The 26,149-nt window shown below is 45.2% G+C and overlaps 1 protein-coding gene across 3 annotated transcripts in view; it reads left to right on the top strand.

Annotated features, from left to right (window-relative positions):
* The window catches only part of PPP4R1 (protein phosphatase 4 regulatory subunit 1), a 61,463-nt gene extending 47,360 nt beyond the window's left edge, over positions 1-14,103 (top strand). For all 3 annotated transcript variants that reach the window (XM_044243408.1, XM_044243407.1, XM_044243409.1), the window contains 9 exons: positions 502-674; positions 2,002-2,097; positions 3,442-3,627; positions 5,336-5,497; positions 8,320-8,420; positions 11,121-11,241; positions 11,339-11,473; positions 11,918-12,059; positions 12,945-14,103. In XM_044243408.1, coding sequence (XP_044099343.1) covers positions 502-674; positions 2,002-2,097; positions 3,442-3,627; positions 5,336-5,497; positions 8,320-8,420; positions 11,121-11,241; positions 11,339-11,473; positions 11,918-12,059; positions 12,945-13,108 — 1,280 coding nt within the window. In that variant the 3' untranslated portion in view covers positions 13,109-14,103. The remainder of the gene's footprint in view (positions 1-501; positions 675-2,001; positions 2,098-3,441; positions 3,628-5,335; positions 5,498-8,319; positions 8,421-11,120; positions 11,242-11,338; positions 11,474-11,917; positions 12,060-12,944) is intronic.
* Positions 14,104-26,149: the final 12,046 nt, after the last annotated feature.

Genomic DNA, 26,149 nt, shown 5'->3' with positions numbered 1-26,149 from the left:
TTCATTTTCAAAAGGAATTAGAGGAAAATAAACGGGAATAAGATATGAGATATTGAAATGTAACTGCACCAAAAATCTTTGTAATTACCGTTGTTTTATGTTGGCAGGGTTGTGTGACTGCTCTTCTGCTAAATAGCTTAGTAAGTAAGCCTTGTCAGTTCGATTCTTGCACTACCAAAACATAGTTAACTTACACTGAACTTGACTCCTTTTAATAAACTGGAGGTACCTCCAAAACTAGATAGCATTTCTCTTTCATACTAACGCAGAATAATGTACAGTAGTGGATAAACATTTTTAATCTCATGAAAGCATATTAGTTTTTTCCTTTTTCTCTCGAAGGACTAATGATTTACCGCAGTAGTTTTTTTTTCAGCTTTTTGATGGCAGGGTCAAAAAAGTATACATTTCATTGATAACCTGTAGTGCGAACGGAGAAGAGACTTGCCCGCACGCTGCCGGTTCTGCCTCTCACGCGCCCTTTCCCTGTTCCGCCCACAGCGCAAGTGGACGTGCTGTCCGCCGCGCTGCGCGCTTCCAGCCTGGACGCTCGCGAGGAGGCCAGCGATGCAGAAAGGAGAAGCGATGCGCAGGACGGGCTGGGTGTGAACGAGCCACCAAACTGTAAAATAAATCACGACGCCTCCGTGCCTTTAATCCGCGATGCTGTTGAGGTAATGCACTCAGTCACGCGTTTCTCCAGTGAGCTCCATTCCAATGTGGAGTCTTTTGTTGGGGAATAGCTGTAGCCGATCACTTTCTAATGAGGGCATTCTGTTTGTTGCCGATTTTCTCAGCTCGCTCTTGGCATAAAGGGAAGGTAACTGTCACCACATCCTGTCTTTGTGACATTAGTGTCATGTTCGGTGCTTGGAAGTGTAAATCCCAATCCTGTCTACATGACCATTGGAGTAGCCTCAATGTGTTAACGTAGCTCACTGCAGTGAAATAGTCTTACTGGAAACAAAGCCCTTTGTCAAGAATCATTAACTCTTCCCTTTTCTTTTTGGAGAGGTGCTTTGTTTCTGATGGGACCATTTCACTGCAGCAAGCAACACAGCATTCTGAGCGGAAGATCGGGACTTGAGGCCATGTTGCGGAGGGCCAGTGGCATTATCTGGACTCTGGAGTGTGAGGGTGGGTACTGTTACGAGCATCATCTTCCCTGTGTACTTGGAGCTGTTCTGTGTGATCCTACCCCGATCTCCTGCCGCACCCCCGCCCCCAGCCAGCATCACGTGGGATCGGTATTTCTAACCCTTGTTGAGAGAAACGCAGGGAAGGAAAATAGCACCACTGGTCGCCAGGAATGGTCGGTCCCAGATCAGAGCAGCCGAGCGATGGACTCAGGGGAAGAATGCCGGCGTACACACCAGGGATGGAGAGGGCTCTTAGAGTGGCAGTAGTTTTCTGTTTTGCTTCTTGTTAGGTGACAGCTGGTAGAATTAGAAATCTTAAAGGATACTTGTGCTTCAGAATGAAGCCCTGGCCACCTGTCATCACTGGAGATTTGAATGCTATGGTATCTCTGCATTTTAGAAGGTGTTTTGTTTGTTTTGGAGTTTTTTGGAACTGGTGAAAAATAACATTTGTGAAATTAGAAATAGCCAACAGGAGAAGAACAACTACATAGGACATCTTGTGACCTATAAAGCATTGACCAGAAGCACCCTCTATGATATAATAATACTATCTTACAAGTAAGCTAATTTTAGATCTTGGAGCCATTTCAGAATTACTTCTCAATTTACGTATTTTCATGAGTTTATTCTGGAATTCATTTGCATACATTTAGCAACGTATTATGCAAGTTAGACTCAAGTTGGAGGGGCAGTTCTTACGAGGTCTTGGATATGGTTATAAGCTTTTAAAAGCTTGAAGAATTTGTATGTATTTATATCTTTGGGTAGTCGTGAAAGGTAAGTAACTTAGTAAGATGGTTTAAGTGAAGGACACTTACAGAAGGGACAGTTCTTCACGTAAATATTTTTTTCCTAACAGAATATGGAGTCTACGCTTTGCTATATTCATAATGATTCGGACTTGAGCACCAACAGTAGTTTTAGCCCTGATGAGGAGAGGAGATCCAAAGTGCAAGTAAGTGACAGCACGTCTCTCTGTGGTGAGTGCCTTGTTCATTCCTCTTCGAAACCCATATCCCACAAATCTGGTCCTCCTTACAATGAGTTCTTTTATTGTATTTTTATTAATTTATTATTAATTAATAAGTTATTAATGATTAATAAATTATCAATGATTATTAGTAATACTAGTATATAATACGGTAAGAAAACTCAAATAGAGTAGAATACAAGCAGATATCTTCCTCTTCTCACAGCTGTGATCACATTCTTCAGAGTAACCATGGATCACAACTTCCTCCCTTCCTCCTTTCCTTCCTTCCTTCCTACCTTTCTGAGCGGGGGGGACAGAGGGGGAGAGACTTTTAAGCAGATTCCTCACCCAAAGCAGAGCCTCACCACGGGGCTCGATCTAATGACCCTGAGATCACAACCTGAGCCAAAATCAAGTCACACGCTTATCCAGCTGAGCCACCCAGGTGCCCCTCTTTCTTCATAAACATTTTATGGGTACAGAAACAAGAACACGGACCCCCTTTTGTCTGTCAAAGACAGAACCATGCTATCATACCTAGGTATTTCACGGTGCCTATTTTGCCAAGCATTACAAGATACAGCTCAATTTCAGAGATGAAAATACAAAAAATGTCCCAAAGCTATATAAAGCGCCATCAATGGCGAGTTACATGCCAGTTTCAGAAATTTTAAATGTGGGGAAAATATGCTTATGGAATATTTGGAATATACTAGTTTGTACCTTGCCTCTGTATGTGTGTATGTGCGTGCACGCTCCCCGCACCCCCAGCCAGTGTTGTTTATTTTGTATTTCTCCCAGAGCTGCGTTATGTGTACATTAACAAGATTGTGTGGACATTCTTCTTTTCCTAATGTTTATATGAACAGTTAGATATTTATTCACTCTTAAATTTTATAGGTAATTGCCCAATTTCCATTGAAATGTGGGTGGTGGTTTTATAAAATCCAGGTTGGTAATAGTGCCCCTGTTCTGTCCCATTCACGAGATGACGTCAGACTTGACCAACCTGGCCAGTGTTGAGAGGCGCTAGTCCTGCTGTTGATGCAGCTTTTCAATACAGTAATCCGTTGTAATCATCCCCTACACTGTATTCTGTTTTAAGATCTTCCTGTTTTTCTTCTAGAGTGGCTGCTTTTATTTACATGTATATTTTCCTTAGCATGTTTTTCTTACCTCTTCTCAGTAGATCCCTGAAACTTTGAGACTGGGTTTTTCTCTGCTCATTGAGATGCTCTGTTATTCTTCATCTATTTAAAAATAAGTTTACTCAATTTATGCCTGGCCTGCTACACTAAGTCCGGGCTGTGTGTCTGTCTCCATCAGGATGTTGTGCCTCAGGCTCTGTTAGATCAGTATTTATCTATGACGGACCCGTCTCGTGCACAGACAGTCGACACTGAGATCGCGAAGCACTGTGCATACAGCCTTCCCGGCGTGGCCCTGACCCTGGGCAGGCAGAACTGGCACTGCCTAAGAGAGACCTATGAGACGCTGGCATCAGACATGCAGGTGAGTGTGTGTGGATGTGCCCCGCAGAGCCCGGTAGGGCTTCTGTTCATGTTCCAGCAAATACTTGGTATTACAGGAAGTCACGTGCAGAAGAGCTCAAAAGTAATACCAGAGAGCTTGCTTTTGTGTGGTCCAAGTTCTACCATTTGGAAATTATTGCATCTGACCTGCCCAAGTTCCTAACTTACAAATGTGTTACTGTCTGAAGTTTTGTGTAGATTGTTTCTACACACAGTGTTATAAATGCTTCTTTTATTTTCTTAAAACCTTGATAGAACTGTAGTAGTTTTAGCACTGCTGAGCTCTGGGCCCTGGGTCAGTGAGCGTTGCAGTAAAGGCCGGGGAAGCTGTATGTATGTGTGTTTGTGTGTATGTGTGTGTGTACACAAGCACACATGAGCATGCTCTCCTTGAGACCTACACATTACCAACACCATCCCCTCCGAAAGAAAAGAAAATGTGAAATATTGACCCTAGGCCATCTTGCCTGGATATCCGTGTGATTTTGTGGCTGTTTTCCTAAATCTTGTTGACTTAACTTCCCCTCCTGTTAGGTCTGCTTTCTTTCTGTATCATACACCAAAATTTTGCCCCTCTTCCAGAAAATCTGTTTGGTGAAATTCATCTCTTGGTTATTAAGAAAGCAGTCTGGTTAGACTAATTTATACTGAGATATGAATAGCTTTCCCTTAAATGTTTTGGTAATGCATTTTTCAAGGAAGTTGTGCTGTTGACTCAGCAAGGTAGCAGTTGAAAGTAATCTTGAGAGAACATAGTTTAAGTTCCTTCTCTGACCTATGAGGTTAGCCAGCGTCCGGGTGAAGTGAATTTATCCTGTGTTCACACGCTTCTTCACCAGTGGAACTGGGCAGGGGACTGCAAAGGCCCACTCTGCAGAGTGCAGTACCCTCCACACTGGCAGTTTTCCGTCTTCGTTCCACCGTTGTTTGTTTTCACCGTTCCTGTGGGGTGTGCACCTCAGGGCCCCTGGTGATTAGGAAGGCCCCGGATGGGCAGGGCTTCATGCCTCTATCCCCTCCTCTCCCCTCCCCTCCATCAGAACATCTCTGCCTTCATCTGCTTGAATGTGGGTATGAAATTTTATTTCAAGAGTGGGGTCTAGTGTTTGGGATTGGGGCTAAAACTCTTGCTGTAAATTCTCAGCAAGTAGAGTGTTCCAAGCTGAGTAGCAAAGTAAAAAATTTTTAAACTAAAGCAACATGAAAAATGTTTTTAATGTAAACTTTCCTATATTTTCCCATTCTTACATTTCTTTAATTGCCAATTCCCTAAAAACAAATTTCATTGTTTTTTTTAACCATAAGATAGACTGTACAAGAATCAGAAGGGGAACAGTCAAGCAAGGACAATACTCACCAGCCTTTGATGGCTGTGGGACACCTGTAATTCAGGCGTCCAGTGTTCAGAGAACTACAAAGACTATGCTTGTAGTGATTTCAGACTTTTTTCCCTTTGTAAATGAAAGGAGATTAATAGGTACCGTGTGGGGCTTTGAAATTTCTCTGCCAGTTTTTGAGACAGCAGGCATTTAAAGCTGAGCTTCTGTTCTTAACCATTACTTCTGTTCCGATTTAATTGTTTGAGATTGGGAACATCCAGATCTGTTAGCCTTTACACACCGGCTGAGAGGTAAAGCACTCAGTACTGGGTGCGTCGCTTATGAATCCGGTCATCTTTATCTCTGCAGTGGAAAGTTCGAAGAACGTTAGCCTTCTCCATCCACGAGCTTGCAGTTATTCTCGGAGACCAACTGACAGCTGCAGATCTCGTTCCGATCTTTAATGGATTTTTAAAAGACCTCGATGAAGTCAGGATAGGTGTTCTTAAACATTTGCATGATTTTCTGAAGGTAACTTTTAAATTTTTCTGCATAAAAACAGACTAAAGTTCCACTGTGGAATTTTTGGTTTTCTCTACCCACCAAGATGAAGTTTCCCTATGTGTTCTATGTAAGAAGACAGAGTCATGAGCTGATAGTGAGATGTGACTTTAAAAAAAAAAAAAAAATGAGGGGCACCTGGGTGGCTCAGTGGGTTAAGCCTCTGCCTTCGGCTCAGGTCATGATCCCAGGGTCCTGGGATCGAGCCTCACATCAGGCTCTCTGCTTGGCAGGGAGCCTGCTTCTCTCTCTGTCAAATAAATAAAATCTTAAAAAAAAAAAAAGTTTTAAATTAAAAAAAAAAGAGAGATAGTCCCATTCTGATCACTTTAGCTGGTGTCCTTTCAGTTTTTAATTTTATGACACTGACGCGCTGCCTACTGTGCTAAGGAGGCACCTTAATTTTTAATTTTAAAATCATTACACTAAACTTCATTTTTAAACACTGTTAGATCATGATTACAAGCACTTTTCAAAATTATTGAATTAAATATATGTACAAAAATTCCATGAACAGGGCACCTGGGTGGCTCAGTGGGTTAAGCCGCTGCCTTCGGCTCAGGTCATGATCTCAGGGTCCTGGGATCGAGTTCCGCGTCGGGCTCTCTGCTCAGCAGGGAACCTGCTTCCTCCTCTCTCTCTCTCTCTGCCTGCCTCTCTGCCTACTTGTGATCTCTCTCTGTCAAATAAATAAATAAAATCTTAAAAAAAAAATTCCATGAACATTAAGTTCGGAGGTGCTATGTGATGTTTTAGAAGTCCATATTTTAGGAGTCGGTATGGATCTCTGGTCTTGGAGGTAAACACCTGTGATCTTACAACTTGTTAGTCCTGAAATACTATTGTTCCTTAAACTATAACCTTGAAGTTTGAAGTTTGGGGGTACAGAAGTGATATAATCCTACTTTCAAAAAACATTGGTACTGTGTTTGACACTGTTATTGTTTTATCCAGATCATACTGAAATTTCTCAGCCTGTTCCATTGATGTGCCATTAGAGCTCCCTGCCACCACCCCCAATTCAGAATCCAATCAGGAATTGCATATTGAATTTAAATATAGTCTCTTTAGCCCTCTTAACTCCAGAACAGTTTCCTGACTTGTGTCTTTAATGTCACAAGCATCTTTGAAGAGGCTGAGCCGCTTGTGTTGCAGATGGCCGTCAGTCTACACGTGTTATGCATTGAGAGTCGGTTCCGCGGCTTTGGAGGGCTGGCACGTGACCTGTCCGCATGTCCCGTGGGGGTAGGGCACGATCACTGCCTCACAGGCGATGCTGACTCTGGACAGGCGACTGTGGTGGTGTGGGCCCACTCCCTCCATTGTAAAACCACCTGTCACCTCCCTGATTAGTCATCACTTGGAGTTGGGGGGAGACCTTCAAACTCCAAACACTTTTTCCCCCCGAGTCTGTCACCCAGAGCTTTGATCCATGCATCTATACACGGGTCTCGCCTCAATCAGTCGTTACTGTGCTGGTTGTAAAATGCCGATTTTCTATTTTTATAATTCCTTCTCCATTTATTAGTTGTCATTCTCATGTAAAATTCATCTTTTCCTTCCTCCCTCCCCCTCCTTGGAAGTTTTTTTTTGTGTTAGGTGTGAACTCTGGAATTTTTCCTATTCAGTGTAATCCATTTCTGTCCTTGGTTCTGAGCATGAGTTTGGCTGACAGGAGCCCCTGAAAGCTGCCTCCCATGCCCCTCTGATCTGTCCCCTCACGTTAAGCACATCCTTGCTTCTAGGCCCACCTTCTCCTTTCTGTGCCCCAGCCCTGAGTCCGTTGTTTCTCCAAGGAGCCTGGGTTTTCCAGCGGAGTGCGGGAGTTAGAACTGCGACCCAGGCCGTTGTGCACGCTGCTCCCTGGGGGTCATTTCCTCTCTGTAGGAACAGGAACTAGGAGTGGTTTTTTGGTTTGGGTTTGTTTTTGTTTTTTGTTTTTTGTTTTTAAATTACTGAGTTCATATTGATAACTCATCTTCCAGTCCCACACCATTTCCTTTCCTTTTTCACAAAAACACTTTGTGTTTTTCCTTTTCTTTCATGGTAAAAACTCTGTTCTTAACATCAACATACTCAGTCATTTAGTCTGTTCCACAGCATATGTCAGTAGTTCAGAATTACTCCACCGATGTTAAGTCCAACATCAAGTTAACCAAAAAAACGTCCAAGATTTCCTAAAGTACCTTGTTCTCGGAACATACCCCATGAACCTGTACTCTCAGAGTGCTTTTTTTTCCTGCGTGATTCTCAACTGTTCAATACAAAGTTAAGTTTGTTTGCTTCTGTATATATCAAATTTTAGGGTTTTCCCCCTTAGCAACCAGAAACCTACTTTAAAATGGCTGTAGAGCAATTATTGGGATAAATTTTCTTTCACTCAGCAAATATTTATTGAGTACCTGCCATGTGCTGTCACGGTGCCCGGGCACTGGGCTCACTCATGTGAGTGAGAGCACATGACTGTCCTCACAGAGTTCACGGTAACAAGGGTGCCCTAGGAATACAGCGGGTCAGTCCTACCATATGTCTGTGACCAAGGCACTGTAGGGTTCAGAGGAGATCATGCATGGCTCAGGGAACAAATATTTCCAAAAAAGATAAGACTCTTAAAGGTAAATGGGATTATCAGAGAAAATGACCTTAATGTCAGTTTTTAAAACAATTAGATGTACCTACTACATATGTTCTCAGAAGAATTAACTATATTATAGTTGTTGTCAAGCAGTCTAGTAAAAGTATAAGTAATAATGCCTATATCTTAGCAAATATTTTTTATTTTGTCACTTCAGCTTCTTCATATTGACAAAAGAAGAGAATATCTTTATCAGCTTCAGGAGTTTTTGGTGACAGATAATAGTAGAAATTGGCGCTTTCGAGCTGAACTGGCTGAGTAAGTTCCCAAAATTTACTGGTCTATGTTTCGGAGGGGTATTTACTTAGTTCGTCTTCACCTTTTTGCTGTTTGTTCATCACTTTGTGTAGATACAAGTTTCTGTCTGGTGTACTATAAAACATTTCTTGAAGTGCAGGTCTTGCTAGCAGTGAATTTATTCAGGGCTTTTTGTTTTAGTTTTTTGTTTGTTTTTTACCTATTTCGCCTTTTTTTTCTTACTCTGGTAAGATACACATAACCAAAATTGCCATTGGTGGAAATTTAGTATACTCAGTGTTGTGCAACCATTACCATTGTCTAGTTCTAGAACATTCCAACCCTGCAAAGGAATACCATGCCCTTCCACAGTCATTCCTCATCCTTCTGTGCCCTCACCTTCTAGCAACTGTTAACCTACTCTCTGGATTTGCCTATTCTGAACATAAAAGTGGAATTTTATGACATGTGGCCTTTTGTGTCTGACTTCTTCACTTAGCATAATGTTTTCAAGTTCATTCATGCTGTAGCATGTGTCAGAACTTTATTTTTGTAAGTGAATAATACTCTGTCGTATACCACTTCTCAAGATTCATTCATCCATCGATGCCTGTTTGGTTGTTTCTACATATTTTATTGCTGTGACTGTTGTTGCTATGAACATTCATGTACAGATTTTTCTTTGAACACCTATCTTATTTTGTGGTAGATTTGCTGGGTTATTGGATAATTCTGTTTAATTTGTTGAGGAAGCACCAAAATATTTTCCACAACAGTTGTCCCATTTTGCATTCCCACAAGCAGTGCACGAGGATTCCAGTTTCACCACATCCTCCCCAACACTTGTTTTCCTTTTTTTTTACCAAATTATAGCCATCATTCTAGTGGTTGTGAAGCAGTGTTTTGTGGTGATCCTGATTTGCATTTCCTTAATGACTGGTGGTGGTTAACACCTTTTCATATGCTTGTTGACCATTTGCATATAATCCAGAGAAATGCTTGTGCAAGTCCGATGCCCATTTTTTAAGTGGGTGTTTGTCTTAAATTGGGTTGAGTTGTGTTTTTCTCTGTATTCTGGATTCCAGACCTCACTTGGCATTTTTAAAAGATGTCTTTGCTGGGTTTAGATTGGGACTGATAGTCTTGGTGGTTTTTTGTTGTTGTTTTCTTCATTCACTGAGTCCTGGCTTGCTGGGTTTCTGACTGAATGTAGGCACCTCTCTTCTGCCATTAGGGTGGAGGGTCGGGTCTGTCTAATTAGGAGCAAGCTGGGTTTAGGTAAGCTTTGCTGCTTTTCACCATGGCCTGCCAGTGGCCTTTGCTGAGTGTGGGAGCTGGGGAGCCAGGGGGCCTTCTGATGAGTTAGTGTCCCACCCTCGGCTTGCAGCTGGCGCGTACCCTTGGGAACTGGGGTGTCTCTTCTCCTCCCCTAGCTGGAGACTGTTGGTAAGACATGGTAGGCTTGTGCTGGGGAAGGGGAGAATCTCTGTTATTTTGGTTCAACCTCAGTCTCTGGGAAGCCCTGGGTGCCTGGGCTTTCTCAGAGACTTACCCTCTCCCAGTAGCTTCCAGTCTCTGCTTTGAATCTGCGGTCTGTAGTGGGCAGAGGTTCCTGCCCCCTGCCCCAGCAAGAGGAAACTTGTGTAGTTATCAGTGTAGGGTCTTCGCTTAAGAAGGTTGGCTGACCTTCTCTGTGGGAGAGAGTTCTTCTCCTCTGCCACCAGCCACAGCGTGTTTGCCTGTGCCCATGGGTAGGTGGGCTTTGCTGCTGTAAGGCTCAGGCTCGGTAAAGAGAAGGGCCCCAGAGTGCACGGGGCTTTACACCTGTCCCCCAGCATGTGTCCCTCAAATCCTGCCTGCTGAGCAGCCCCTCTCCAGTTTGCTTTCCTGACCCCAGATTTTCTCATGTGGTATACACCGCAGGGAGGCCAGCAAGAAAGTTTGCAGTGTCAGAAAATGGAGTCAATAAGCGTGCTTCTCATCTCTGAGTATTTTGTGTGTGTGTGTGTGTGTGTGTGTGTGTACATAAACAGACACATTGGTCATTGCTGTATTACATATATTCATGCTTATAATTTACTCCCTGCTGATTACGCATATAAATAGTCTTAAATGTAAAATTGAAAAGCAAAAATCTCATTCCTATCAGAGGTATTTTTTCAAGGGCATTATTGGGTCTACTCAGAGTAGCCTGGTGGACACCGTCAGTCTTCACATCTCCCCAGTTGTAAGAGGAACCGTCTCCAGACAACCTCTTCACTTCTGTTATCCCTAGTAAACGTATCATTCCCTTAGAAGCTGGTCAGAGCCTTGACAGATAGACATCAGGTTACCTGATACTGCTGGAACGTCTTGCCTGGAAACTGATTTGTAGATGGAAGTTTTAGCATTCTGAACAGTTACTGTGGAAAAAATGTGTTCGTATCCCAGTTGAATAGGAAATGCATTGCTCTGTCCCAGTTCCTGTAGACAGTTCTGCAGCATTTGTTTTCCTTATGTTTGAGTGGAAGAGAGACTTCTTGAACTTGCATAGTGTTTAAATGCATTTCTAGATACATACAGATTAGAGACAGCTATGCATGAGAGACCCTTAATTTCCAGTCTTTGCATGTGTTCATCTTACAAATAGTGTCCAGAATTACAAATTACTCAGATGATTAACCTATTTTCATTTATTTTAAAATTTTAATTATATTTTATTTTTATAATTCATTTTTATAGACAGCTGATTTTACTTCTAGAATTATATAGTCCCAGAGATGTTTATGACTATTTACGTCCCATTGCTCTGAATCTATGTGCAGATAAAGTTTCTTCTGTTCGTTGGATTTCCTACAAGTTGGTATGTGTTACAATTTTTACAGTTTTTGAGCAGCACACTGTTCAGTAAGCTCCTAGAGCAGAAGCTATTCCTCATATCTCTGTGCTGCGTCTTGTAGGTCAGCGAGATGGTGAAGAAGCTGCACATGGCCACGCCTCCCACATTCGGAGTGGACCTCATCAATGAGCTTGTGGAGAACTTTGGTAGATGTCCCAAGTGGTCTGGTCGGCAAGCCTTTGTCTTTGTCTGCCAGGTACGTGAAGACTTACCCATTTGTGACCCATTTTTCTATGTGAAACTTTCACTCTTTGCCTCTTCACATCCTCTTTCTCACCTTTAAGGACCAGAGTTTTGCCTCTGGCTCTTCCAAGGGTCACCGGTTCCCTAGAGTCTCACTGGAGTCGGCGTCTGCCATCGCACAGCCGTCCACTAGGGGGTGCCTGGGGTCCACGGCACAGGCGGGTAAATGCGGATGACTGCATACACTACAGGGCTCAGTGGAACTGTTAAAAAACTATCTGTGGGGACTTAAAATTATGTCCTCTTAGCTTTGAGTTCCCAAGGGCCTGGAATATTGGTTTAAAAAGAAGTAACTAAAATCTGGAGCACTTCAGTCGTCTCTCAGCACTAACGTTCGCCAGTATTCTGGTTTGGTGGACTAACGGGCCGATGTGAAGCTGCTGTTTGTCTTCCCCAGACCGTCATTGAGGACGACTGCCTTCCCATGGAGCAGTTCGCTGTGCATCTGATGCCGCATCTGCTGACCTTGGCGAATGACAGGGTTCCCAACGTTCGAGTGCTGCTCGCCAAGACACTAAGACAGACTCTGCTAGAGAAAGGTGGGTGGCTCATTAGGAAAACCAAGTGTGGCGGAGAGCAGGCATGGGGACTCCACGGAGGGAGAAGTATTATATGTCTGCAGATGTAATCTGATAGATTTGTCCTCTCCCCTGAGAGGGGACACAGGTTGGAGGACAGGGACTTGTTCACCTTCCCGCCCCAGAGCATTTCTTTTATAACTGCAGACTTAGTTTGAGAGATTGGATAGTCGCTGTAAGACAGGAGGAAAAACTCTTGCCTTCGGTCGGCCCCACGTGACAGGTATTACTGCTGTTCGAGGCCCGGAGGCATGTTTGTGTTTCCTCCTCCTCTTCATTCCTTAGGCAGAAGACAGACGCCCCTGAGGATTTGCTTTGCTGCACATCCTAATAAGCTGCTCGAGATTTAGCTCGTTTCATTTATTGCCCTCCCCCCAAAATGCCTAATAAACACCGTTTAATGCATAAACTCATGAGTGCAGCACAGAAAGGTTTGCAGTAGACATCTAAGAATATGGGTAAATGAATACTGCTTTTTTCTCCTTTAGAATTCATTTACCGTTTTAAAAGCAATTTTAAGGAAATGGCTAGAGAAGACTGGTTTTCACTCGTGTGTGTGATTGGTATTTGGGGCATTTTTACTGAGTAAATTAATAGCTATCCCAAGTAAAAGTTTTATTGTGTCAGCTTCGCTGCCATTTGGTCTGTTCTAGAAATAATCAAGACAAATCTTCAAATTCTCTTACATTTGGGGATGTTTTTGTATTACACAAATCTGGATTACTGTTTATAATTCAACATAGCTTGTGTTTACACTTTGTGACTAAGAACTTAGTATACTTGTACCTGCTAAAACTATGAATTATTAAACTAATTTTATATGTAATCTGCACTTTGTGTCTCCAGAATATTTCTTAACCTCTGCCAGTTGTCATCAAGAAGCCGTGGAACAGACCATCATGGCTCTTCAGATGGATCGGGACAGTGACGTCAAGTATTTTGCAAGCACCCACCCCGCCAGCACCAAAGTCTCGGACGATGCCATGAGCACAGCTTCCTCGACCTACTAGAGCGCTGGAACCTCGTTGTCCTTCTGCTTCCTCGGGAGCCAGGGGCTGACAAGTGCTCCACGAGAGTCATCTGGGACAGCCTTTGGGAGGAGGAGAGACCTTCCTCTCGCGCAGACTCCATTGCAGGTGCAAGTTGCCTACACTGATACCAGGGATTTTAAAAGTCAAGAGAAAGTACAGTAAACACTATTATCTTATCTTGACTATAAGGGAAAATAATTTCTCAGAGGATTATAATTGTCACCGAAGCCTTAAATCCTTCCGTCTTCCTGAATGAAACTTGAATTGGCAGAGCATTTTCCTTATGGAAGGGAGGAGATTCCCAGAGACCTGCATTGCTTTCTCCTGGTTTTCTTTAACGACAGGTAGATGGAGTGACAGCCAGAAGGCGGCTGTGAGCCAGGATGTAAAGAGACCTTCAGTATTAGCCCGCACTGTCCCCACGCAGGCAAGGACCTGTTGGTTCTGTGGCCAGCTGCCCAGCCCCGCCCTAAGTGTGAATAGTTTTTGGCGTGTGTAAATGCAAAACGAGATGGGGAGGGGGGGTTCTCCTAAGGGCTTGATGCTAACACTACAGTAGAATCTGATTTTAATTCTTAAATGCAGCATATTGCTGTGCACATTTACAGAACGTTGGCTGAAATCTGTGTCCTGATTTTCTTCATGCTGGTCATGACCTGAAGGAGTTTATTGGCACGTGTGCTGTATGTGAGGTGTTTTTAACTTGATCATGATCGGCTCTGAGGTGCAGCTTTCCTTCCCACACTGTACATACCTGTGACCACTCTCGGGAGTGCTGCGGTCTTTAATCATGCTGTTTAAACTGTTGTGGCACAAGTTCTCTTGTCCGAATAAAATTTATTAATAAGATCTATAGAGAGAGATATATACACACTTCTGATTGTTTTCTAGATGTCTGGGGAAATGCAGTTTGTGACCTGTATTAATGATTTAGTATGAAGTGGGAAAACTAGATTAAAATATTTGTCTTTTAATTAGTTCAGTAATTTCTTTGCCATCAGCACGTGCCACCCAGGGCTAGGTTCCGTTGTGGACATGCAGGGTGTGTGCCCACTGGAACGGGTCCGGGGAGGCTGGCTGCTGCGGTATGGGAGCCCGTGGTCCGGCTGTACCTTGAGGCACCTGCTCCACACTCGTCACCCGCAGCACCCCTGTGAGCTCTGGTTTCCATGACTCATGACTCGGCTGGCAGAGCTGCAGGAACAGGACTGGGCCCCCCAAGGCTCGGGGTGTAGACTGGGAAGATGGAGGCAGCTTTCGGTAGGGACTGCTACCGAGAAGGGCTGGGTCCCTTCCTGTCTCCCAACAACCATGCGAAGGGAAGCCCTCGGGCCAGAGGAAGCCACAAGGACCTGGTGGTCTGCGTCTGCAGGGGCTGGGGCCAAGGGCCGAATGGGCTACTGGGGCCTCCCCGCAGAGGCGCAGGCGCTCCCCGACCACGTTCTGATGGCTCCCGCCACGCCCCGGGGTTCCCGGGGTTTCAGCTACAGGATGTGTACTTAACATGCTGCATGTCCTTGGGGCTGCATGTCCTTGGGAGTGGGGGCCACAGCCCTCGACTTGGAGAGAAAAAATTTGAATGTAGGGTCTGCTTAAAAAGGCTCCGCCACTGGTGATTCCTCGCTTGCCTTGCACCGAGCCCTACCTTGGGGGGCTGGGAGCACCCGCCACTGCAACCGAGGGGCCCTCCGGGGCTCCCGGTGGCACTGTTCCCGGCTCCACCCGGGGAAAGCAGACCCAGGTTGTGTCGTAGCTGGTGGATGTCACAGGGAGAGGCAGGGTGGGAGTGGGGCCGCTTGGATTCTAGGCTGGGTGGTCCGTGCGGAGAGCTGGCCGGGCTGGGGCTGGTCGGGCCTCCGGGGCCCCCAGGCTGGCAGGGGCCATTGGGTGCCTGCGTGCGACAGGATCATCGAGGAGAGAAAAGGAGGGAAACTGACGACTCAGCAGTTCTTAGACCAACTCCAGGAGCCAAACCAGTTAGGACGCAAGCTGATTTCATAATCGGAAAATGAGTAAAATGGTAATTCAGATATTTAATATGAGGTAGCTGATCTTAGAAGATACTCTGTGATTTGGGGACTTCTGAGTGAGATCAACGAAGGTGAAGAGGAAAACTATCTTTTTTCCAAAGATTGAACTCCTTCCCCAAGTGGTCATGGCTGGGCATTCAGCCTTCTGCCCTCACCTCTGCCCCAGCAGCCTGCCTGGCTTAGAGTTGCGCTGTTCTAAAGGATCTCGGCTGCTCCTCGCCTTGTTTGAGACAAATCTCTTTGCCAGCTTTTGTGAGTTTTCAGTGTCCCTTTACCCAGCCCCCAGGCCGCCAGACCTCCTACTTGCTTAGTGGAGTGGCTTGAGGCGGGGGAGCACCTTTCGGCTGTAATCTTTGCCCTTAAGTCTTGGAGGTAGTTCTGTGATGCCAGACCACTAGTTTTTCTGGAACTATCCAGCTGAATTGGCAAGTGCTGATCTCCCGACTACCACGCAGATGCCCTCAGAGCCATCCAGGCTGTTGGCACGCCGATTGTTAGTTTGCGGGGCTGGAAGGTGGGTGCACAGTGTGTTACTGATTCTTCTCACACCTGGTCAGTCCGGGCCCCACATTGCATCGGGGGAGTCTGTTTCCTGGCAGGCTGGAAGCTGAATTCGTGAAGGAGGCGTGTGGACCATCCGCCCACTGCAGCGTCGAGAGCATAGATGTCTGACACACCAGGCGTGGTGTACTTGGGGAGCAGCGGGGAGCAGTGCTTCCTCACAGATGCATCTCCAGGGAGGCGGGACTGTGAGCGGGGGTGGCAGGGTTTGAAACGGACCATCTATAGGAAAAAGCTCAGGCTCCGGGGCACATGCAATGATCTCCTTGTACGGTCGTGTTCTGTGCAAGACTCCAGGAGACAGCGGGGATGAGTGATGGGTGGAAAAGAAGGAAGCTCCCAGCAACCGGAAACCAAGCAAACAGTCTCTCCACAGTGAATAATCTTGTGACTCAAACCAGAGGGAAAAAAGTTGAGTCTGGAAATAAATGTGAGTAAGCAAGACTCTGTGCTTCTGTATTCAGCCTTTCCAAACTCATGCTAGGTAGAGAAGGTTACAAAGAGTGGGGCAGGTTCTTTTCCTAGAAAACTGGACAGCAAGTGTTGCATGCTGTGATCACATTGCACCCCATGCGGCATCGGACACTGCTTTTCTAGGTTAATTTCTGTTTTTTCTTTTTTAAGGTTTTATTTATTTATTTGACAGATCACAAGTAGGCAGAGAGGCAGGCAGAGAGGGGGAGGGAAGTAGGCTCCCTGCTGAGCAGAGAGCCCAATGCAGGGCTCATTCCAGGACCCTGGGATCATGACCCAAGCCAAAGGCAGAGGCTTTAACCCACTGAGCCACCCAGGCGCCCCTGTTGTAGGTTAACTTCCACCAAATCTGATTTAAGTCAAGGTTTGCCAAAAGAAATTTGGCAAGATTTGGTACTTTGGGTTTCTAGTCGGAGATTTCATCCTAGAACTCATTCTGCCCGGCTGTCTCCAGTGTTATTGATACCTATAGTTGTTACTAACTGGAGCCGAGGCAGCACGGGGGTCGTGTTTCTAGATGTGCCGGGAGGAAGCTGTGAGCAGTGGTATCCTGCTGCCTGGTCCTGTCCCTGTGAGCTGTCCTAGCCTAGAGCTCACTGGCAGCCCAGCAGTCAGTATGGAATTTTGGGAACAGAAATAACTGGAGGAGATGAATTTACCTGGGGAACATCGCCTAGGCAGTCACTGACCCGAGGCGGGGGGGGTAGATGCGGACAGAGCCTCAGCTCCCCAGAGGCCACCCCACTGCCATCTAACTTCCGGTCTGCTACAGCGGGGGTGTGCCCTCATGGCAGGTCCCCCCAGTCCCCGAGAAAGTTCTCCATGGCTCCCACAGAGGAAGAATAGTGCTGTGTGGTGGGCTATGTGCTGCCTGCCACCTGACTTGTTCTGGATGACCATTTATTCTGAGTTTTTTCTGGGGGCTTTTGTAGTTGTTTTGGCTCTTAAATATTGCTAGCAAAATGTGGCTCGTTCGAATGCTGCCCCTCGAATGTTCACGGACATCTCATTCACCTGGAATCTTGTTAAAGGAGAGATTCCAATCCGGAACTCCTAATCCAGAACGCCAATCCAGGTGACATTTTTAAATACTAAGATCCTAGAAGAAGCTGTTCCTGTGGGATCTTATTTTTTCCAGATTAATACTCTCACTGCATTTGATATCTTAACTGCAATGGCACAGTAATCAAAAAGATGAAGTGTTTAATATTTGTATTTTGTTTTCTCAGTTGCCAACCATTGCTTTAAGGCATGTGGTGGTGGCACCCACATGGTGACCGGCCGTCGGGACAGGTGGCCATGGCCACAGTGGCTGTGGTGGCAGCACCAGCCCTCCCACAGCAGAAGGGAAGAGCGAGGGTCAGCCAGGTACAGGCTCATGGGATTTGGAGTGGGGGCGGCCTGCATCCTCCAGCTGTCCAGAATGTTCCATTTGGCTCGACCATCCTCTCCCATCCGAGAGCTGCCTCCTTCTGTACACAAATGCCATGCTGCCCGCTGGGGTCCATACCGGCCTGCGCGCCCACTCGGCGAGTGTTCCCACAGTCTCCACATCAGAGGCAAAGTGCCAGACCTAGTCAATCCTCCGTCCAGCCCTCCCTCCCCAGCTCCACCTACTTGACAGCTTTTGTGCCTTTTCTCCTGCGTTCAATTACCCTGTGGTCTCTTCTCTTTCCCTCAAGTAGTAGGAGCTCTCGACTGCGCAGCACTTAGCATCGCTGGAACCTTCTGCAGAGGTAGGATCAGCCCTGGCGCTAAGGTGGGGTGGCCAGACAGAAACTAAAAATTCAGGGGAGGACAGCTAGGGCACCCTTCCTCAAATATTTGTCACTGTCAATCTGAAGTGAAAGTGTAACCAGAGTCTGTACATGGCAACCCCACGGTAAGGTCAGCCTAAGTCAAAGACAAGGCCAGAGAGGAGTATGGCGCCACCAGCCCTCCGGGGACTCTGCCCGCCCAGAGGTGTCGCCCTCCACTGCACCAGAGCTGCAGGGGCCCAGGCGCCGCAGCTGCCAGGGCCGAGTTCATATCTCCTTCCAGAGAACTTTCCCTTCCTTCCGTACTGCTGCTCCCTGCTTGGGAAGACAGACAGCAGAGGTCATCGAGACCATCTTACTAGCACTGAATGAGAGATGCTTTGATCCCTAGGTGAGAAACACTGAGAATTTTGGGTGCAACCTTGATCCAAAGACTACAGACATCCTCCCGAAGAGGCGGCTCTTGCTTTCTCTAAGTGCATCTGGGATTTTCAGCAGTTTCTTGCCTTTTCTTGGGGCGGGGCTCTCCAGAGAGTCTATTCTGAGCCCGGCCGAACTGACCCAGGGTGCCTGCAGAGGCCGCTTCCAGTCCCTCTCAGTGTCGGGGAGGCGTGGTGACAGGAGAGGCCAACAGCCAGCCGTGTGCCATGCCACGGCTTCGAGCCTCAGCCCCCTGTTGTTAAAAACAAGACAACAGGCCCAAAATGGAGTCACTTACCCTAATCCCCGTCACCAAACGAAGACTCAGCTTAGTTTCAGCTCTCCAGGAAACGGATTTGATACCAGTCCAGTCAGGAACTGCCTGACCGGCACTGGGAGATAAGCGACCCAGGCCATCCCCTTGATGAAAGCAGCTCGGCAGTAACCAACCCGCTTTTTGCCAGTTCTAACTTCTCTGTCCCTGCTCCCTTCTGCCTACAATCCTTTCATTTTGTACCGTTCCCTGAACTCCTAACTACTAGATGAGATATTGCCTGTTTCGAATCCATCTTTGCTCAAACTTAAAATGTGTAACATGCTCAGACGGAGACACCCAGCAGCGCGCAGGACCAGTGAGCCACGAGGCACAGGCGCCCACCGAGCCCCTAGAGCTTCGCTTGCGCTGCTGTGGCCGCTGGAGGCGGTGGGTCACTCCTTGGAGACAGCCTTGCAGCTTTTTATCATGAGCCTTAAGACTTGATTTGAGCACAATTTTCCCAGACTGAGCCTGACTGAAAAACCAGAATGAGACCAGATTTAACTGGGTCCAACCTGAAAACTGGATTGGGCCCAAGGTGGAAACCAGACTGGGTCTGCGGTCAGACTGGATCTAAGCTAGCTGGACTGGGTCCAGTGTGAGGCCTCAGATTTCAAATTTTATTACAAGGCTGAACAAGCAGGTTTACCTTACCAAGCATAATCTCGAGTACAGTGGCTACAGTGGACTTTTTTTTTTTTTTTTTTTAAGATTTATCTGACAGAGCATGCGCACAAGCTGGCAGAGCGGCAGGCAGAGAGAGAAGCAGGCTCTCCACTGAGCAGAGAGCCCAGCCGATGTGGGGCTCAGTCCGAGGACCCTGAGATCATGAGCGAAGGCAGACACTCAACCAACAGAGCCACCCAGGCATCCCTACGGTAGACAACTTTAAACCTAATAAGCTTATCCATTTATGAGATGCCTAGAGAGAAATGGGTCCTAGCCATCAGCTCCCTATTAAAAGAAGGAAAATTTTTTTTGTTCTTCCTCCTCTACAGCTTCTGGGGACCAGGAAGAGACCTGCTGGGACACCCCTCCCACTCCGGGACCTGCAGATGGGATCCTGGGAAAACTGTTAAGAGCCCGCAAACCGTGAGAATTCTTACCAGGGTCAGCTCTTCCATACCTCTGTGGTGCTTGGTCAACAGAGGAAGCAATGGTGTGACCTTGTCCCTTCTCTCCATATTCAGAATGGCAGGCAAAAAGCCTTTGTTACGAATTAGAGCTTTGAATTAGAACTTGGAACTTGTTTCCGGTTACCCCTGGGTGTCAGTCCTTTCTCTCCTATGCAGTTATATTGCTTTATTGTTGGTCTCATTTGGAGTCCACAGAACTTGGCTTGTCAGCTGCCAGGCTGGGGACCCCAGAATATGGCCAGATAGAAATGTGGATTGCACTCTCCCTTCCAGACAACTGTCGCCAGCTCTCAGGGACTTGGCTCTTTGAGTATCTTGAGTGGCTCTGGATAATCAAATGATAGTATCTTTTGCACCTTCTTTGGGGACACCTCGTGTCCACGGGATTGCTCAGTACGGACAAGAATATTTACCATTAGTCTCAGCTGAAACCCAATAAGCTAGATGAAAGATTTTTTTTTTAATTAGCTCAACAGCCAGAATTTGGCCAAACTGGACGTTGCTATTCAGAGCCTGATAGTTTTGTTTTAGTTTGGGGGAGAAGGCCTAAAAAAATTCCTCTGTGTCCCAAAGGAAAGAACAAGATTCTGAAGTCTTTGTGGAAGGATTTACTAAAACATTCCAAAGACACACAGCCTGAAATCTAGAATGTAGGAATGTTCTGACTTCCATCTTAGTTGAAGATCGTCTCCATGATAGAAAAGCAGCAAACTGAAGATGATGGACTTGGATGGCTGGGTCAGCCTCTTGGCATCATTCAGGTTGCAACCCAGTTCTTTGAGGGGTAAAAACAACTATACTTGGGGTGCCCAGCTGGCTCAGTCAGGGTCATGGGCTAAAGCTCCACAATGGGTGTAGAGTTTACCAAAAACAAACTTTTAACAGTAAATAAATAAAAACAACTGTTTGTCTTACAAAATGAGTCTCCACAAGAATAGAAACGTGGTTCTAAAACCATCTAAAGCTCTTCCTGCCATCTTTACGAACCCCCAAACCGCCCCCCACCCCATTCATCTCCGAAGGCTTTGAGAACAAAAGTCCTTCTTGGCAGAAGTTGTGTTCTTTCTCTCCGTCTTCTGAGATGGAAGAATTCTACCTGGTCTGCTCTGTGTAATTCTCATCGGGGGAAAAAAGATCTTTAAATTCTTCTCTACAAATATTAGTGGAAAGTAGAAGCCATGTGAGCCGGTAACCTGAATCTATTCTATTTTGCTTAACACAAAATTTGTATCCAACTGTTCTTTCATTAACTAGTGAGTTCTGCACTATTATAACTATCTTAGAGCTGAAATCTTAAAGCTCCACCACCAGCGTCTGCAGGTTTAGGCATGTCAGTGTATATACCTTATAAATGTGATTTTTTTTTAGCTCCAGATGATGTTGCCCAAATTAATTTGTACGGAGCTCTATTTGGCTTAAGGACAAGTGTTAAATAAATCAGGTATATTCTCAGAACACAGAAACTAACCAAAATGTTATTCAAGCTCATGTGATCTAGGATAATCTTCAGTAAATAAAATCTAGTTTAAGTTTGTTGGTTTAATTAAAACAGGCATGTCTTTAGAGTTATTAACATTAAATATAATGTGAACATAAAACTTTTATTCTACCTTAGTTTACTAAAAATCAAATAAGCTCATGTCTCTGTTACAGAATTTGTCAGCAAGAAAGGTAGGATGGTGGTTAGCAGTTTAATATCATGAAATTTTCACGACCAGCCTAAATTGTTAAGAACAAGTGAATTAAATAGATGTAAATTAAAGTTTATAAATGAACTTTTCACCAACAACTATGCTTTTTGGTATGTCTACTTAAAAATAGTTTTCAAAATATTTTTGGTAACTTGAAACCTTAAAGTTATACTGAGATAAACAATGGATATTTATGGAATATCTAGATCAGTTTCCAAATAAGAATACTGAAACACTGGGGGACCTGGGTGGCTCAGTCAGTTGAGCATCTGACTTTTGGTTTCGGCTCAGGTCGTGATTTCAGGGTCATGGGATCAAGCCCCAAGTGGGGGGTCCCCATTCAGCAGGAGGCTGCTTGATATGTTCTCTCTCCTTCCTCCTCAACCCCAGCCCCTGCACGTGCTCGCTCGCTCTCAAATAAATGCTTTTTAAGATTTTATTTATTTATTTGACAGAGAGACAGCCAGCCAGAGAGGAAACACAAGCAGAGGGAGTAGGAGAGGGAGAAGCAGGCTTCCCCCTGACCAGGGAACCTGATGTGGGGCTTGATCCCAGGAGCCTGGGCTCATGACTTGAGCCACCCAGGTGCCCCTCAAATCCTTAAAAACTAAAACTAAAACTAAAACATTAATTACTGAACAAAGGTTTACCACTTTTGTCTTCCTTTTATAGAGGAAATAAAGACATTTGGTTCTATCGGTAAACACATTTTGTGCTAGGTTGGAAAATTTACTGAGAGGAAGAATATGCTTTTGGGAACCATGAAAATGTGTTTATTAAATCTGCCAATCCACGGACTCCTAGTTTAGGAGTCTACAATTGTTTACTTCTGTTTTCACTAGGAATGAAGGATCGTGAAGGTGACAAATTTTAATCAATGTGTAGTGACAAAAGCTTCTTAGAAATAATAAGGGTGGGGGCACCTGGGTGGCTCAATCAGTTATTAAGCACCAGATTCTTGATTTCTGCTTAGGTCATGATCTAAGGGCTGTGAGATCGAGCCCTGCCTTGTTGAGCCTGCTTAAGAGTCTGCCCCACAACCTCTGTCCCTCTACCCTCCCATTCTCCCCGCCCCCCACTCTCTCTCAAAGTTGGGGGGGGGGTGAAAGGAAACACCTGTGTATGGAAAGTAGATAAGGAAAGAAAAAGGATTGGCTAAATTTTCCACAATTAAGGAGAAAACCCAGGATAAAATCTGGACAGAAAAAAACTTGTAGAAAATTTATGGACAAGGAATCTTGGGAAAGTAATTTAAGTGTAGTGAAGCTGGCTGAGACTGGAATATAGATTAAAGACAGAATATAGATTAAAGAATAAAGATTGAATCTATATTGGAATATAAATGCATTAAAAATGTTTTAGGAAAAAAAAACATTTTAGTATCAAAAATATACAGATACAAAAATCAGAATTTGGTTTTCTCTCTGTTAAAAGGACAAAGTTTTCTTAGATGATTGTTCTGCTCCTAAGAAGAAATTGCAAAGGTGGTTTTGTGGGTTTTTTGGTCTTTTTTTGTTTTGTTTAAACTTTGGTAGCAACGATATTCTTCTTCCCCATATTACTTACTCGCTTTACACTGTTTTTATCAGGTATCCAATTATTTAAGAAAACCCAGTCTTCATGATATTGAGACTTTTCTGTTCACAACTATATAACTGCCTATATTTACCCCATTATCTCTTCTATTGTGACTTGCACTAGATAATTATTTCGTAATTACCTGTCATCCTATTTAATCAAACGTTTAAAACTTTTGACATTTTCTTAAAATTCTCAATAGTTTTTTGTTGTCGTTGTTGGGTTTTTTTTGTTTTTTTGTTTTTTACCTCAAACTAACTTCGAGATTTCCCAGAGGGCCCGTGGAAAATCTCAAAGGCTGTCTTTCATTACTTTAACATGTTAAAATATGTGGGAAGCATTGTTAAATGCTTAGATTATATGTGTACAGTAAACCTTCGGCTATATGATGGGGCACCTGGGTGGCTCAGTCAGTTGGGCATCTGCCTTCAGCTCAGGTCGTGACCCCAGGGTCCTGCATCGAGCCCCCGCATCAGGCTCCCTGCTCAGGGGGGAGGCTGCTTCTCTCTCTCTCTCTCTCTCTCTCTCTCCCTCTCCCTCTGCCTGCTGCTCCCCCTACTGCTCACTCGCTCGCTCTGTCAAATAAATAACCCTTATGTTATAGAAGTATGGATATATATTACTAACAAGTAATCCAGAAATTGCAATTTCTAGATATTTGTCAAAATTCTCATTGTCCAATTACCTTAAATGATGAAATAACTACATTTCCGTCTACGAAGAACTTATCAAATTATTAACCATGGGCATTTTTAAAGTCTTATCATTTACAGACAGTTGCTTTACCCTGATGCTTTTGTAAAAGTGAGATTCGTGGAAAGGACCCTACCAAGTACTCTTGACTACTGACGCTGCTGCCGAGTTACAAGGTATTAAATCCTGGGTGGAGATTTCACACTGAAGATGGCTCCACCACATCTAGGCCTGTGCAAATGGCCGGAGATCTTAAAAGAGAGACCAGGAAAAAAAGCAGCCAACATTGAGGTAGACAGCTTTCTCCTAAGACGTGGGGCCAAGAATGTTTCTTTCTATTCCTTCCTTCTCTGACCATCCTTTCCCTAAGTCTTACACCATGAAGGTCTTTAGGATTCTTCTGTTCACCTTTGCCTTGCCTCTGGCCCATAAACTACCTTGTTCACATACCTCAAGCAGGTCATCAGCATCTATACATCTGTTGGATTTGTTACAATGCTGGTGATCCCATAGTTGTGTCTATTACAAGCTTCTCTCTGATTTCCAATCCCTTGGTTTCTTTGGAACAAGTTCGGCCCTCTCTTAATCCTGTCAGGCTCCCCTAACCCTCGGGTCGATCCCTCTCTCTCCAGCTAACAACCCCAAACCTGGGGAATCTTGCACGCAGGCTCGGAACCAAGAAACATACAAGAAGCTTCCCAGAATACAACCACCCATGCAGTCCACAGGTCCTGAAATTTTACTGGCCTCCATGGCTGTCAGCTGCCTGGCCCCAAGCCACAGAAGCAAACCAGATTTCCCAGGAAGCCTTCGTGATTCCAGATTCACTTCCTTCAACAGATTCCGCTCTTCACCTGGCTAAGCATGAGTGCAAATGCGGTGATCAGAACGTCTCCTCAGCCCCTGAAGGTCCTGAAGAATCTGCTGCTAGAGCAACAGCTGCCCCACAGCAGCAAGCAGACCCTCAGCTCTCCCACCAGAGAGATTCCTGATACCAGGAAGGCCCTTGGTTACCTGAGCAAGGAGGTGTCTGTGCTGTGGCCGGTGCCACTTGCTGCACTTGGAGACACCTGTGCGCCACATGGAGACTCAGCTAAGATCTGTGAACACACCAGTTGGCATAAGCGACTCCTTCAAACAGGGTCTTTGTTGACTGATGTGGGTCTTGGGGACCATGGCTCTGGAGCACACTCCAGACACTGGGATTTATCCTGCTTATAGCCCTAATAACTCCCTGGTCTGAATCTCTCAGAAGCTTTAAATCCATGTATGCTGCCACTTACCAGGATGCAAATGATCTCCCTAAGAATACAGCATCAGAAAAGGAACAGAGAATGACCAAATTAAAGAATGTGAACCCAACACTGGGTAAAAACTGCAAGAACACCAGGATGGGAGCAGAGAGGAGCGCGAATGCCTTAAGTTTTGATCCCATCTCTCAAGGCTGAGAGTCTCATCAAAAGTGGGGGTTAAATCAAGAAATGGGCAGAGGACATGAACAGACGTTTCTGCAAAGAAGACATCCAGATGGCCAACAGACACATGAAAAAGTGCTCCATATCACTCGGCATCAGGGAAATACAAATCAAAACCACAATGAGGTATCACCTCACACCAGTCAGAATGGCTAAAATCAACAAGTCAGGAAATGACAGATGCTGGCGAGGATGCGGAGAAAGGGGAACCCTCCTACACTGTTGGTGGGAATGCAAACTGGTGCAACCACTCTGGAAAACAGCATGGAGGTTCCTCAAAATGTTGAAAATAGAACTGCCCTATGACCCAGCAATTGCACTACTGGGAATTTACCCTAAAGATACAAACGTAGTGATCCAAAGGGGCACGTGCACCCGAATGTTTATAGCAGCAATGTCCACAATAGCCAAACTATGGAAAGAACCTAGATGTCCATCAATAGATGAATGGATCAAGAAGATGTGGTATATATACACAATGGAATACTATGCAGCCATCAAAAGAAACGAAATCTTGCCATTTGCGACAACATGGATGGAACTAGAGCGTATCATGCTTAGCGAAATAAGTCAAGCGGAGAAAGACAACTATCATATGATCTCCCTGATATGAGGAAGTGGTGATGCAACATGGGGGCTTAAGTGGGTAGGAGAAGAATCCATGAAACACGATGGGATAGGGAGGGAGACAAACCATAAGTGACTCTTAATCTCACGAAACAAACTGTGGGTTGCTGGGGGGAGGGGGATTGGGAGAAGGGGGGTAGGGTTATGGACATTGGGGAGGGTATGTGCTTTTGGGTAAATTGGAAGGGGAGATGAACCATGAGAGACTATGGACTCTGAAAAACAATCTGAGGGGTTTGAAGTGGCGGGGGGGTGGGAGGTT

Source organism: Neovison vison, chromosome 3 (assembly GCF_020171115.1).
Source record: "Neovison vison isolate M4711 chromosome 3, ASM_NN_V1, whole genome shotgun sequence".
Taxonomy (NCBI): domain Eukaryota; kingdom Metazoa; phylum Chordata; class Mammalia; order Carnivora; family Mustelidae; genus Neogale; species Neogale vison.
Note: the sequence above shows the minus strand (reverse complement) of the source record. Positions and strands in the feature narration are given on the sequence as shown.